This window comes from Neodiprion virginianus, chromosome 6 (assembly GCF_021901495.1).
Source record: "Neodiprion virginianus isolate iyNeoVirg1 chromosome 6, iyNeoVirg1.1, whole genome shotgun sequence".
NCBI classification, from domain to species: Eukaryota; Metazoa; Arthropoda; class Insecta; order Hymenoptera; family Diprionidae; genus Neodiprion; species Neodiprion virginianus.
The window spans coordinates 17,571,598-17,586,549 of NC_060882.1; the positions used below are offsets into that span (position 1 = coordinate 17,571,598).

Consider the following 14,952-nt stretch of genomic DNA (forward strand, 5'->3'; position numbering starts at 1 on the left):
TGATTCCTATGGTCAAGATATCTACTATTTTTATGGTGAAGTCTTTGCTTTGCTAGTTGTATGTTTTATATGTAACATGCTCTATATGTGTTTTAAAATGTATCAGTTACTTGTTATATATTCTTTATCCGCCATTCCATCGTGTCTTCTCAATTATACTTTTTTTCTACTAGTATTACCCGCAACATGTTAATTAGTTTTCAAGTTCAATAGGTAATACATTATAATGGGTATATTGCAAAATCATAGAAGGACAACCCAATTATCATATCAGCAATTCAAGGTCGTAGGCCGTCAAACTTTATATACTTATTAATTTCAGACAAGATATCAGGCTGAGTACCAACCAAGCATCTTCATACAGCAAGATGTTTTTGCACGCTAAACATATTACAAGACAAGTTGTGAAACGATACTATGGAAAAGTCGGCATAGTGGGTGTACCTTTTGAGGCAGGGCAAGTGCGTTTCAAAAACACTTTCTTTAAATAAACTATGTGTTATACTAATAACACATTTACAATAACGCTATTTTTTCCAAGTTTACTGACTATGTCAATGTCAGTCTATGACCATTTATGGAGTATGTAATAGTAGAAACATCATCAGTAAGTTCCTCAGAAAAACGATTTGATGTTTTAATCACGAGCCAAATATACATTTTTGGACACCTAGATAGTTCGTATTTTTTTTTTTTATTTTCAAGTGCCGTGCTAACGTCATTTCTTTCTTGATTCATTTTTTATATTTGTTCATCTATTCCCAAAGTGATTTCAGAGAATTAACTACAAACAAGAGTGTGAGGTTGTAAATCTACAACAATTACGCCACACAATGATAGTATCTAAAATATTACAAAACTTATTATTTCTTTGTAAGCAAGAATCAATTATTCATTGTCAATTTTTATCATCTTAATAAATATATGTCCGGGGAGTCAACTCATGCTCATTCGAAATGATATTCTTGTAAAGAAATTTGGAAATGATAGATCCCTATCAATATTCGATTACTCATCTTATGCTTATTTTGAAATCTGAATTTCAGTATAATATAAAATTAGTATGTATCCATTAAATTATTATCGTAAATTCAAACTGTTAGTTATATAACTGCATGTGTCTGCTCAGGAAAAAGTTGGAGTTGCAAAAGGCCCACATGTGATCAGAGCTGCAGGGCTAGTTAAGGAATTAGAAGTTTTAGGTAAGTAAAGATTTTATCCACATTAAAATTATTTGGACAACTATTGTTACTCTGCGACCTGCAGTCAGATATTGTAAAATATGTTAATTGCATTATACTTAACAATGTAGGGATTGACATCAAAGATTATGGTGACCTATCTTATGAAGTTGAGGATGTGGCAGTAAAGAACATGACTCACTTAGGCCATTTCGCGGGTTGTACTAAGTGCCTATCAGAAAAGGTGGAACAGATTTTAAATGATGGCAGACAAGTATTAACTCTTGGTGGTGACCATAGTCTTGGCGTAGGGAGTATAGATGCACATGTTAAAGTACGTACTTAATGTACACTATAATTAATGATTGGGCTGATACTCAAATTTTGAATCTCGTTACCACTAACAAACGTTCCTGCTATGCAACAAATATTTGAAATATAAAATTTGTTCTACAGGTCAAAAAAGACGTGGCTGTTTTATGGATAGATGCACATGCAGATCTCAATACAAATGCAACTAGCGAAAGTGGCAATGTGCATGGTATGCCAGTAGCGTTGCTGACTAAAGAGTTATCCGATTATTGGCCATATTTACCTGGTATGGATTGGCAAAAACCTGTGTAAGCATGAATCTTCTTCGTTGTACTTGGTACAAGACTTGACCAATAGTTATGACCCAAGAAACGATGTGGTGATATGATGAATGTTTGAGATGAAGACCGTAATATACAGTGAATGTCTGTTGAAATAGACCCTTCCAGCACACGAGGTCGCTGCCTTTGGCAACACGTACACAACATTTAGTTGGCAGCATATGTCTATTACATTCGGCTCGGATAAAAATTGTATATTTATTGGCATAGGTGGTGACTCTGTGGCTTGGAAGGGTCTCTGTCAACAAACAATCACGGTATAGGCAATGGATTGAAACCGAATTTTGAAGTAACATGGATTTAAAATTTTCTTTAATTAAATGCAAAAATAAGATTGATTTCATTTAACAGAAATCAGATCACTGAATATTGTCAGCACCATGTTTAGCTAAATGAAAGATAAAGCTTCATGTAATTTAGGAATGGCGATATGTAAACCTAATTCATAGATATAAATCAAAGTCCATCTGAACAACTTTCCTGCCTGAAAGTCATAGGTTTACAAGTTTGAATAATTTCAGGTTATCCATAAGAAGTGTCGGATATATTGGTTTGAGGTCTGTGGATCGCTACGAAAGACTAGTAATCGAAAAATTTGGGATCAATGCTTATGGAATCAGAGATGTTGAACGATATGGTAATACTCTCTACCTTAGTATTTTCAAACTTGCTTTTATTCATTTTTACAGATAACAATAAAAATTCAAGAATTTCTAAAATTTATTGTATTATTTATATTCATACTACATCCCAATCAAGCTGAAATTCAAAGTGTTTGACTTATCTGAAATGAGAAATGTTCTTTGAGATGGCTAAATCATTTTTCATTTTCAGTGGGTAAAATCATCCCTATTTTGTAAAGTAACTTGTCTGATATTTTCAGGTATACATGACGTTGTACATATGGCATTATCTAAAGTAGATCCAGAAAATAACAAATCTTTACATGTCAGCTTTGATATTGACTCACTCGATCCTTTGGAAGCTCCAAGCACTGGAACTCCAGGTAGTAAAAGACATATTATATGAACAAAATGAGTGTTTGATGAAACCATGAATTTTGTGAGTATTGATAAATGGTACATGTTAGTTTGCGATTATTTTCTTTACAGTTCGAGGGGGTCTTACTTTGAGAGAAGGGATTCACTTGATGGAGGAAATCTACAATACAGGTCGACTAAATGCTGTAGATTTAGTGGAAGTCAATCCACACATTGGTACCGAACGTGACGTTAAAAAAACAGTCGAAGCTGCAATTCAAATTATTCAAGCAGCCTTTGGATATAACAGGCGTGGACTCAAAGTTCCTAAAGGAATTGATGACATACCATTGCAAACGTTCAAGTAATCAATCAGTATGTCGTTCATAACTATGTCATCAATAATACTACTTTGTCAAATAAATATGTCAGATTATCAGGTGAACAAAGTTGTTCTCACAGTATCATAAACGCTTCAACGTTGTTGTAAATAACTGATTGGTAGTAAACCTGAACGTTGAGCATTTCAATGATTTGTGTAATGACAGCCCTTTGTTGATTCAAGATCAATGTGTTAAAAGATATTTCCATTTTCCAGCTGGTATGTATTAATTAATGGCTCATCAACATTTAGTCCATACCTTTTCAAGTTTTTACGAATGCACGCAAGCACTAACTTTTAAACGTTCATTCTCTAGTAGGTTGATAAGTCTTATTATATACGAAACTGCAGAATCGGAAAATAAATTAAAACATTTCTTCAGGTGATTCCTTTCACAGGTTTTATTAACTATTCCATACATTCAAATATAAAAAAGTGAATGATACATCTTCAATTTTATTGTACATTTGATACTATTTCATAAGCAAATAACACATGAGAATTTACTTAAATGAATTTTATTATCGTTTATATCTAAAATTCGTATATCTTAAAAGCCATTCCAGTAGAATATCTGATTACTAGTTTGTTATACCAAAATATATTCTAATTGGTTGTAAGTTAATACGTTCGGGAGACCAATCTTATAGATAATTATCAATCGTAGACATTTTTTCAGTTTCACTAATGGCACCAACAGCACATGCGAGTAATGTTTGAACGTCTTTTGGTTCATTGCCACCAAAAATGTAACCGTTTGCTTTATCTACAGCATTCTTTACTTGCAATAGAAGAGACTGATTGGAGATATCTAATGGTATAAAACTCACTAAGCTGTAATCTTCAACCAGTGAAACCAATGCGGCATTCAATTTTTTATACCTGCAAATTAATTATAGTATTAACGACAGATCTTTTAAATACTTGCATCTACGATAAAGATAAAGTCTACATTTTTAGGTATGTTTACATAAATAAAATGATCTGAACACCCATCACCATGTAATCACAAATGAATAATTACTTTGAAGTGAAGGGATCTTCATTGAGCTTTTCCAGAAGATATTGTAAATCAAGAACTTCCGTATAAAATTCAAAATTAAATGTCAAGCGATCGCTGAATTTCTTCATTTCATCTATCTTCGTCAAAACATTAATGTGGGGTAATCCTAGATGTAGCATTGTGCTGGTACAGAGCATTAAGGATGACAAATATTTTCCTGTAATAACAACAAAACAATTATAAATCTTTGACTAAATAATCCTGTATTGATAAGTAAGTCAGTCGAAAAGTTTTGCAAAATGAATGTACTATTAACAGTTTTTCGAAGTAATTTGCCCGACACTGCATACATTTCTCCATTCGCCGTATCCAGTAACTAAACCAGCCCATCCACTTTTCTTTCGGAATATCGGTAGATATTCTCTCACGCTCGGCAAAAAGCTCAGTATTACTGGGAAAATGCATTCCTTCTAGCTGTCGAATTCTGGGAATAGGGCAGCCACAAGGACCTGGGTTACGACTATTAGGAGGGTGATCCAGAAGAGTTAGTCAAGCCTGAGTAAATAGGCTCCTTTGCTCTATGTTCTGGAGTGTGCTCACAATGTAGGAGCTAAGTTTCAAGGCGAGAACTATGATTCAGATTTTGAAGCCTGTCAATCACCTGAGACAAACGTACTCTTTTGTTACTTTTCCATGTAAAAATTTTTGCATATTTTCTCTCTGTACCAGGGCATGCTATCACCAAGACCACGACGTGCACAAATTGCAAAACTTTGCGAGTGACCTGAGTAATAAAAAATACTCACCTGGATCACTACAATGATGTGAATCAATTAGCTGTACGCAACACAGTCTAACAAGATTTTGTTCCAATCTCTCTGCTATGCGACTAATTGATTTGTGATGGGTATACAGCTCTACCTTAAATTTCGAATTATTATCTTACATTGAATATATTGTACAGATATTACGTGTCAAAATAAATTAATATGTACATAATTTCTTTAAATATCCCATTTCACAAATAAGACACATAAAGACATAAATATTGCTTTCTCGTGAAAAACAATGAGTATTTAGAAAATGAAAGATTGACATTATGCTATAATTTTGAGAAGTAGAACTTCATTTAAAAAACGTTTAACATCAACGCACTTGGCCAGGGCAATCGATGATCAAGTAGTAACCTTTGAGATTGAGAATTTTTTCAATCAACCAATTCACATTCGCTTCTAAAAACTCCATGCAGTAAATCAAGGCACCATTTGGTCCTAGTCTGTAAGTAGTCATTACTTCGTCGTGTTTAATCAGCTCCGAAATGTCTACCAATGGGACATACTTCATGTTTTCATTCGCTGGATCTAAGTGCAGTCACAAAGAACAAAAAATAATATAACTATGCAATGTTTAAATTTTTGAATATTGTATTCTCTTAGCGATTTGAATAACTGGTAGGAATGCACACATTTTTTTAAAGATTGTACCAGTAAACAACAATATCAAAACTTTTTTTGAACTGCTTGTGATAATGAAGTGCTCATTTGTTCATTATAATAAAAAATTATTTCTGTTCGTATAACAATGAAAAAGAACCAAAATATTAAAAACTGATATAATCTCATACTCTGATTTAAACTTCTTTGAAATTTTATCCAATGTAAGAATTAAAGAGAATGAGCATAATTTATGAAACACAGGTAGAATAGATAAACAATTCTGTGGCAATTTCAAGGATTTAAGGATGTGCTTGGAGCTTCTGGAATGACTAGTCAATAATGTAACCCAACGCTCACCAATGTTAATAACAGCAACTGTTCTACCCAGTTTCGTCAAAAACTTTGACATTGCATCGCAGAAAGTAGTTTTCCCACTACCAGGTGGGCCAATTACTAATTGTCCAAATATCGAGGTCATTGTGTTATAAATGAGCAATCGATGAATGAAGATTCTTCAATTTACAAGAAGAATCACAAAGACTATCAAAGACTATATTTTCTTGATAGCAGCCACTATATGTTTCACAGTTTGTACTCCATAATCCTTTAAACAAATTGATATTAGCAATGGCTTTTCTGTAGCTATTTGCTCAGCAATGTACCGAGCTGCTGCGTGTATTTGATCATCATCCTTGCCCAATAAGGTTCTGCAAAAAACTTTCTCTGTATATCCAGTAATACTAATCACTAGCAGTGACTTAAATACATACTTTATTGTGTAAACATCGCTCTTGGCAGCTTCTTCTTTGGTCACAGTCAGTATGGAACCAAATTTTTCAAACTGAGTAAGAATCAAGAACATACGATTCCTGAAATTTTTTTTTTTTTAAACAATTTATATTGTTTTGGGGTTAAAATACACTTGAACGTTACTGTCCACCATCTCTGGCAAATTCTCTACCTGTAGTTTTTTATTACGATATCGGTGTGTACCCCATTGATCACAACCCCCGTAGATTTGTCTTCGCTCGCATACGTTAAATTCGGACTCGCCGCAGCCGCTCCGGCTTCTAGGTTAACTTCGGTATCAACTAGAGACATGTTATTGACACATTCTGATCGGAGATAAGTCTATTCGTACCATAGCCAAATTAACAAAATTCCTCGTTGAGTTCACAGTACTCATCTGAGTAAGAACCTTCGATTGAACGTAGCCTGCTTTGGCCTGCTTTACATTACAGGGTATGGACACTCAACAGTTTTTGAGGCAAATTATTCGTCGGTGTGGACTGGGCTATAGCCAACATAATAACAGTTTTCACTAACAAAATTATAGGAATTTCATATTTTTTCCCACAATAGTTGGTACATGTTGATTACGACGACCTAAGTTGATACTTACAAACAATAATCAAACCTCCTTCAAACAGTTTATCATTAACATTAACTTCATACAAGCCAATTATCAAATCTCCAGAGGACGCCTCGATATGTCAGTGATACCACTTAAACTTGATATATGGGAATTTTACATCTTATTGTTGTGGTATGGCCCTGGTCCACTGCGCTTGAATAAGGAGTGGAGGGGAGGTCTAAGTGTCCATACCCTGTTACATTAAGCCAATCAATAAGCCCAATACGCTACAATCCACTGAATTACAATCACAAATACAGGCAGGGTAGCACTAGGTAGAACCCATGAGGGACAATTTCGATAGAAATTCCACTCATCCTTTTGTTCGCATTATCGCCGTAGACTATGAGACTGAAGATATCTAAAGATGTTCAGCCTCGGGTTCGATTCTGTAATTTCACTTTTCACATTTTCCACCATTCAAGCATTCTGATTAGTTTGCAAAGTTTAGTTAAGTGAAATTACATAATCGTCCCCCTGCACTATCGACCCATCCTATGGAATCATAATTTTAAATCGAGTCGGTATAGCAAAATACTGCAACCCCTCGCCGGCTTTCAGCTCGCATTAGCTTGCCCATACCTGCGAAGCAAAGTTCATAAAGTTAGCAGTCTTTAAATGTATATCGTCAGTCATCCTTATCGCTCTTTCTCGTATTGGGACGTTTAAAAAAACAAGTTGGTCCCGTCTATTGCGAACTACCGTCGACGTCACACTGAGACTAAAATACTGACAACCTGATTGCGATGATTGAAAATCTGCTATAAGCTCTATACCAATTACAAATGGCAGCTGCAGATAGTCGTGACTGCGCAGATGCTAGCGGAGATTCAATATGTCTTTCAGTGAAACCTCGTCGTATTTTACTGTTCAGTGGAAAAAGAAAGTCCGGCAAGGATTACATTACTGACATTTTACAGCAAAGGTAATATACGTCTATCAATATAACGTGATATAACAGGATTCACGTACGCACATGCGTGACTCGACGTGATGTCAAATTTAACAATTGTCAGGTTATAGCGTAAAACCATAAACATCAACACAGACCGTACGTATTAATTTCTATTCACCTATAAATTGTGCATCCGTACCAGGTTATTATTCATTTTCTTTGATCATTTTTACACATTCTAATTTTACTTACGTTCTCGTATTTCTTTTGAAAAAAAAAATTGCAATTTACTCTACTCCACAGATTAAACCATTTGCCGTGCGTGACGATAAAGATTTCTGGACCTATAAAAATTCATTGGGCCAAAAGTTTGAACCTAGATTTCAAAGAATTACTTGGAGATGGAGAATACAAAGAGAAATACAGGGGACAGATGATTGCATGGGGTGAAAATATGAGGAACAAAGATATTGGCTACTTTTGTCGTGCTGCTATCGATATGTATAATGGTAATATCACCTTACCATTCTTTCACAAATCACATATTCTATAATTTTGCTGTTTGTAAAACAAAAATAAATTATTGTGTAACACGGAGGTAAATTCGATCTTTTCGGGCCAAGCGCAAGTTTCCATTATGAGTTGTAGGTGAGTACTCATTCGAGCCAAAGACGAGTATTGAAAATATGCGAGGTGAAATGATAATTGCCTCCTTATTACACACAAGTTTTTGTGTAACAAGAATATGTTACACGGTTTTTCACGAAGCACAACATTGAGGTCAGGATCGCATAATGTCAGATTTGTTTGCAAGAGCGCATATGTGCAGTAGAAAAACGACTGCCTTTAACTCCTGAGAAAACTGCGAGGAGTCAAAATTGGTCTTTTCTGTACTTTGCACATGCGCATTTGCTGACCCACTTTACTGCCATAGAAACAGGTATTTCGTGTACGAAAAATGCGTATCAAAATCTTGTTGCAACTCCTTTGATACTTCGATTTTTTAAAACTATAAAGTGTATGTAAAATGCCTTTTTTCCAATCAGTGTGAGAAAGAAAACCTTCAGATGATTTTCAGCATTACAGTTTTTTTCAGGTAACTTTTTGCACAATCAGTGATGTGACAGAGCATGGCTGAACTTTCTATATCTTTTAAATTATCTTATTACATTCAACTGATTCTGAAATCACACTTTCCTTCATAGGTGTTGCACGAAATAGTATGTATGCGCGAGTAGGCTATGTTAGACTCGTGTTATTAGAACGTCGCCTTGGCTCATGCTGTGTTTACGGCAATACTCCATGGAAATCACCTAGTTTCCGCATTTATAACACGATGTATTATTTTATAATTGATGTTGTTTCATGTAGTGATATATTTTTTTTTTCAGCTCGTAATATACCCATATGGATAGTCAGTGACATAAGACGGAAAACTGATATTCAATGGTTCGTTGAAAATTTTGGCAGCGCTTGTAAAACTGTAAGAATTATTGCTGATGATGAAATCAGGACAAAACGAGGATGGATCTTCACACCAGGTCAGTGAATATGATAATAAATTTCTCGTTATCAATTTGCATTAACTTTTGCGTGATGGGCATATACTGTCTCAGTAAATTGCATATAATTTGGTGAACTCTACTTTTTGTAGGTATAGACGATGCAGAGTCTGAATGTGATTTAGACAACATCAATAAGTGGGACTTGAAAGTTTACAACAATGATGACAATATTGATGATATTTTGGACACTATCATCAGTCTGATAAATTGATCTAGTTTTACAATGTAGGTAGTACAGATTTTTATATATAATACGCTTTAATGCATTTTTGAGTTACATTTCGTACAATCTTTCATCATCAAAATTCCCGACTTTTCCAAGTTGACCAGACCTAAGATTGACGTTTGACAAGCAATTTTAGAAACTCTGGATATACATGATTGACAGAAAAAACTGTATCCCAAATAAAATTCGTGAATGCTTGTGCAACAGTTTTCTATATTTTGCGATCAGCATTGTAGAGAAGTGATAAATCCTTTGCAAATTATCAAGCAAATAGAATCTAACACAAAGCAATGTCCATAAAACAAGCCATTCTATTACACACTACAGATTTTTCAACAAATCTTTTCTAGTTTTACTAATTGCTAACAACTCTGCTAGTGTATTTCTATGACGATATCAAATAAACAATTTACTCTCAATAGTGATAAATATATTGAGTAACAAAAAAGATTTTCAATTTGTAGTGATGAAATGTCGAAATACAATCAAGAAGCTGGCTTAAAAGGACTAGGAAAACAAAAACTGCAGTCATTAACCTGTCTTGCCAGAACAGACGTCTGATCATAAGTCTGCAAATTTTAAAGTGAAATATGTCATAATAAGTGTATATATATTAATTCTGTAAAAATATTTATTTTTACATTGGTATATAAATTGTGGTTTAATTTCAAAATGGACAATTGAAAGGCAGATAGTCTGTTGCGGAATCAGTAAGATGAACTTCTACAACTAAAAAAAATTTCATTGAAAAAGTACATCCACCACTCACCGGAGACTGATGATTAAGTAGAATTATTTGATTCCTAAATAGTATTGCCCAGAAGCACTGCTCATTACTTTGGCTGTCCACTGGGAGATGCCCCTTTACGTTTGATACTGGTTCCTCTTTGCTCTTGTGGTTTCTGAATGAGTTTTTGGGTTCAATATTTAGAAGTGTTGCATCTGTAAGCACAAAAATCAATTCTATTAATCATATTCACCACGTTTTTACAATTTATATTTGATTCAAAAATTATATAGTATCAAAGAACTGTATAAAAAAATGAAAAAGTCGCGCGATTGATTCATCCATTGGAATTGGCAATGCATCTTCTTTTAGTATATACAATGTGTAGTCATAAATATAATTTGATACTTAGTTATTTGATTTTTAGATTCTATCAACCCTGCTGTGCAACTGTTATACTTCTTGGTGACGTTATTATTTCGGAACATTAGAAACGAAGTTCATAGCACGGTGCTATTTGCAATTTTTCAATGGCCCAACTTTTTATTGTGAAATCATTGAAATCAAGTGAAAATCTATGCTAATTGTTGCTAAGTAACCTCCTTATTGACGTGTGATAGAACACGCGCAATTTAATTGAACACACCCAAATCATGGGACTATGCATGGAACCTAGAAGACTATGTTATGTATTAATACGTTATCAATAAATTATCTGTCATAGAGTTGTATGTAATTCACGATCTATGATTAAGGAAATTATTAGAGGAGCAACTTACCACTTGTGACTCATGAAAAGTTATACACTTGACTGTACGGAAGGTTAAAAATGAAATTTCTATTTTACAAATAATAGTCACGGTCTTACATTTGATATCTGAAGACAAACAGAATGAAACCACTGAGCAATTATATTTGAAATTGGTTGTTGATGCCAGACAAACAACAGATAATTGTATTTAATACCTTGGCAGATTATAAAGCAAGCGTATACGTATGTAAAAACATTTACGCATTTTTATTAACATTTTTTACATTTTTTCATGTCTTCCCTTTCATTTCTCCTTCTGTCTCTGTTTAAATAGTTACATTACAATGTTTTTGTGAAATTTTTCATACAACTGTGTGTATCATTGATAAACAGCAATCTGTGCAGTCTGTTCGCAGAATTAATGCGCACTTAACTTTGAAATTTTCATTCCATAAACGGTCATTTTTATATTTTATCATATAATATATAAATATCGGACCTTCGTTTTTAACCGTGTGATTATTAACTTTAAAAATTTCTCCTATTCCTTTATTTCTTCACTTCCGAGTTCCAACTGACAACAGATATTTGGTTGCATGCTTAATTCCAACAATTATATCTTGACGCAAGAAAATATAAATACAATAGATTAGTTTCAATACAACTGTCACAGTCTTATTTTATAGACATGTTTTTTATCTTTTGTCAAGTCAGACTGTAACTTTCAATCTGTAATATTATGATACAACGTTAACATCAGAGAGGTTTTTGCCTATTGGTTATTTAATTCAATTTTTCCAATTCATTGCCCAATCTTTGAGATTGTGTAATGATTATAGTGAATTTTTATTATCTGTTATAGTGTAGACATGCATTACGAAATTCAAGTAATTAAATTTTACAATATGATGGTTGTTCAACAAGAAATAATACAACACGAAATTGTCAACCTGTCTGGTGTTGACGTTTAGCGTCAATTTGAATCATGCAAAGTGTGCTCGATTCAATTATGCAGTTATTTTGAGTTCCTATAGGCATAAAGTAGCGGTTGAATTTCATCTCAGCCAAAGCTTTAATCGCAAGGCATCTACACCGTTTAAATAATATCGAAATAATCGTTTGTCTCGAACGAAACCTAAATTTTCGTACAATCGAAGCGCTGGTCGATTGGTTATTTCCGTTTCTAAAACTACTTCGTCAGCGTCATCAGCTACCATTGCTTGAATCGCTCGTCTCACGAGATTGGAACCAATTTTACGCTTACGGTATTTCACATCTACCGCAAGCATTGCAATGTATCCGCGCTTTATCACTTTTCTGTGGACATCAAGCTTGCAAACAATTGCTCCAACACACTCCTCTTCGTGCATAGCCTTTGAAAAGAAAGAAAACACGGAACCATTATGTCACCGATGAAAATTATTCAACGTTTGTAGATAGTAAAATGTAATGTTATAATAAATTTCAAATTAAATCTCCTGCATTGATTATTCTACTTTGCTTTTAAAGTTAACAAACAATGAGATTGAAGTTCGTAATTTTCATGTAACAACGCGATTGGTAAGAAAATTTGGTATCTCGAAACTTCAGGATTGTCTCATATTTGGTAAGCCATAATTAAGCGAAACATACTCATATTTTGCACACACAATTCCCTCCATGTCATTCTGTAATGGCAAATGCTGATTTTTCATTCAATGTTTTGTTACATTTATGTTACTAACTTCAACCTTGTCGCAAATATTGATCTCATTTTCAGATTAGGAAAGCCAAATATTTCAAACTAGTTTGAGCACATATACCTCTGAAATATATTTTTTTGTCTTACTAATAATTGATCCTGCGCAAACACAAATTGGTCATGATTTTTACACGTTTAATGGATTTTTCAATTTTTATGTATCGGTCTGAATAGTTTGAACTATATTTCGAGAATTTAAATAGTCATTAAAATTACGTACGAAAAAAAAATCTGTCTCAATAAAGGTATTTACCCCCATTTTAAAGCACAGTTTCTGAAAATAATAATCGAAATAGACATAACTTCAGTTTAAAGTATTTGCATGTGTACAATTTGTATAATTTTTTATGTATCCACCTTTCAAATAATATTATTTTAAATGGTAAGGTATATATGCCCGGTGGAAGTTTATTACTTTAGAGAGGTACATACATGTCTCTTAATTACAAACTGAAAGTATGACTGAGAATGAGATAACTTAAGATTTTATATGTATACATCATCTATTTTCCTCAAATAATAGTATTGGTGAGGATTCGTTGTCGTGATCTTGATTCATCATCACTATGAATACGTACCAGAAAGCACAGTTTGGGCCAATTATGTATAAAATACCTATAGGTATATATTGAATAAGGTTCGCTCAGGTCTTTCTGAATTAATTTCATAATATCTGGCATTTGCAGTTCACTCGTGTAACTAACATACATAATATCGCTGTTTTTACTTTCCACGGACGCTGTTTCCTCCACATTGTCTGTAACAAGTTTTTGAAGAATGACAATCAAATACAGTGCAATGATGAAATGTTCGTTCCGGTTAAAGATTAGAAAATACTAGTTGTAAAAGTAATCCAACATGATATACAACAGAATTAAGGTGTTTTGAGTATGAATTTTTACAAGAATCCATTTCATTCATGCGTAAAATTTTGAATACATTTGGAATTTCTCATAAAATGATTATACTATTGCCGAAAAGTGCGTTCTGGTCAGCACATCAAAACAATCGCATCACAAAACATTTCAAATCGAATCGATGTTAAACAAACGAATGAGATAGATTGTCGTAAAAACGCTATCAGTTCCGTGACACCACGCTTAAACCAACTTAAATAGCTTGACTCCGATTCTATGCTACAAACCTGATAGAACTCGAATATCCGACAGAAAACTTATTTTGGTGATTCATGTAGAATTGTTATAATTAATAAAAAGTAAGGAATTATCTAACCTGGCAAAGGCTTGTGACACATTATTGCTTGTATGTGAAAAAGGTATTAAGAATGTTCAACTGCAGCGTGTAGAAACTTACCACGTTGACTTTTATGACTAGACGCAACACCCTGGGGTACTGACACGATGCTCGATAGTTCTGAGGATTTTTTTGGCGAGTCTAAAACTCCGTTTACTTGATGCAAGCCATTTGCTTGTCGTTCCTCGTTAAGATTGTCTGTTTTCAATGTAAGACGAGACTCAACGTCTTGCGATACAGTATCTATTGTCACATTATCTTTTTTTATTTTGACATGGCCCATCTGCATTTCATGATGAGTTATTTCCATGTTATTTTCTATGCTCGCAGATTTATGCATGTTACTTCAAAACGTTTGTGGTTTCTGTAATTTTGTCCTTTTTGGTTTACCTTGTTATTTATAAATTTTTTTTTTTTTAATTTTACATAAAATATTTTTCTATTTCTCTTTTCTTCTCTTTCCAATCTGATATACACGATGACCTAGCTACCGCCTCTTTGACACACGTTTTTAACACTCTTCAGTCAAGTATACTAATGGCCATAGTTAATTATATTTACAACACGGCGGTTTCAGTCGAATTTTCATAATTACTGATAGTAATAAACCTCGTTTATATGAATTTTTTAACAAAATACGGACATCCGACATACATCACTAAACGACGGACACCATATTGGATTTTCTGCAACACCAATCGTGCTCAGGGTCGAAGAGCAAGGAGGGGGAGAAATGTGATTTTT

General features: G+C 33.7%; 5 protein-coding genes across 15 annotated transcripts in view; 3 read left to right on the forward strand and 2 right to left on the reverse strand.

Moving 5' to 3' along the window:
* The window catches only part of LOC124307408 (fasciculation and elongation protein zeta-2-like), a 396,278-nt gene that overhangs the window by 81,365 nt on the left and 299,961 nt on the right, over positions 1-14,952 (forward strand). The gene's annotated exons all lie outside the window — the stretch shown is intronic.
* On the forward strand, positions 323-3,929 carry LOC124307365 (arginase, hepatic). Of its 2 annotated transcripts, none has more exons than XM_046768978.1 (7): positions 323-461; positions 1,130-1,202; positions 1,313-1,515; positions 1,638-1,801; positions 2,356-2,471; positions 2,718-2,840; positions 2,947-3,929. In XM_046768978.1, the coding sequence occupies exons 1-7, from the start codon at positions 369-371 to the stop codon at positions 3,180-3,182; spliced, it is 1,008 nt and encodes a 335-aa protein (XP_046624934.1). In that variant the 5' UTR covers positions 323-368; the 3' UTR covers positions 3,183-3,929. The 2 variants fall into 2 exon arrangements, with proteins under 2 accessions (XP_046624934.1, XP_046624935.1); XM_046768979.1 differs by lacking the exon at positions 323-461 and adding an exon at positions 479-607.
* Positions 3,352-6,851, reverse strand: LOC124307373 (GPN-loop GTPase 2). Of its 2 annotated transcripts, none has more exons than XM_046768990.1 (7): positions 6,597-6,851; positions 6,406-6,504; positions 5,993-6,342; positions 5,355-5,560; positions 5,006-5,120; positions 4,221-4,416; positions 3,352-4,078 (listed from the first exon to the last, which is right to left on the reverse strand). In XM_046768990.1, exons 3-7 carry the CDS (start codon positions 6,111-6,113, stop codon positions 3,841-3,843), a joined length of 876 nt encoding a protein of 291 aa, XP_046624946.1. In that variant the 5' UTR covers positions 6,114-6,342; positions 6,406-6,504; positions 6,597-6,851; the 3' UTR covers positions 3,352-3,840. The 2 variants fall into 2 exon arrangements, with proteins under 2 accessions (XP_046624946.1, XP_046624948.1); XM_046768992.1 differs by having other exon boundaries at positions 5,993-6,352.
* Positions 7,622-12,687, forward strand: LOC124307390 (phosphomevalonate kinase). Of its 5 annotated transcripts, none has more exons than XR_006908788.1 (6): positions 7,622-7,974; positions 8,248-8,453; positions 9,336-9,485; positions 9,599-9,734; positions 10,200-10,302; positions 10,890-12,687. XR_006908788.1 is itself a non-coding variant. In XM_046769025.1 (5 exons), the coding sequence occupies exons 1-4, from the start codon at positions 7,835-7,837 to the stop codon at positions 9,718-9,720; spliced, it is 618 nt and encodes a 205-aa protein (XP_046624981.1). In that variant the 5' UTR covers positions 7,623-7,834; the 3' UTR covers positions 9,721-9,734; positions 10,890-12,687. The 5 variants fall into 5 exon arrangements, 1 of the variants encoding a protein (XP_046624981.1); XR_006908785.1 differs by having other exon boundaries at positions 7,623-7,974; positions 10,200-10,679; XR_006908786.1 differs by having other exon boundaries at positions 7,623-7,974; positions 10,200-10,521.
* On the reverse strand, positions 11,001-14,873 carry LOC124307378 (N-alpha-acetyltransferase 30). The gene is made up of 3 exons (XM_046769000.1): positions 14,269-14,873; positions 13,533-13,711; positions 11,001-12,586 (listed from the first exon to the last, which is right to left on the reverse strand). The coding sequence occupies exons 1-3, from the start codon at positions 14,546-14,548 to the stop codon at positions 12,269-12,271; spliced, it is 777 nt and encodes a 258-aa protein (XP_046624956.1). The 5' UTR covers positions 14,549-14,873; the 3' UTR covers positions 11,001-12,268.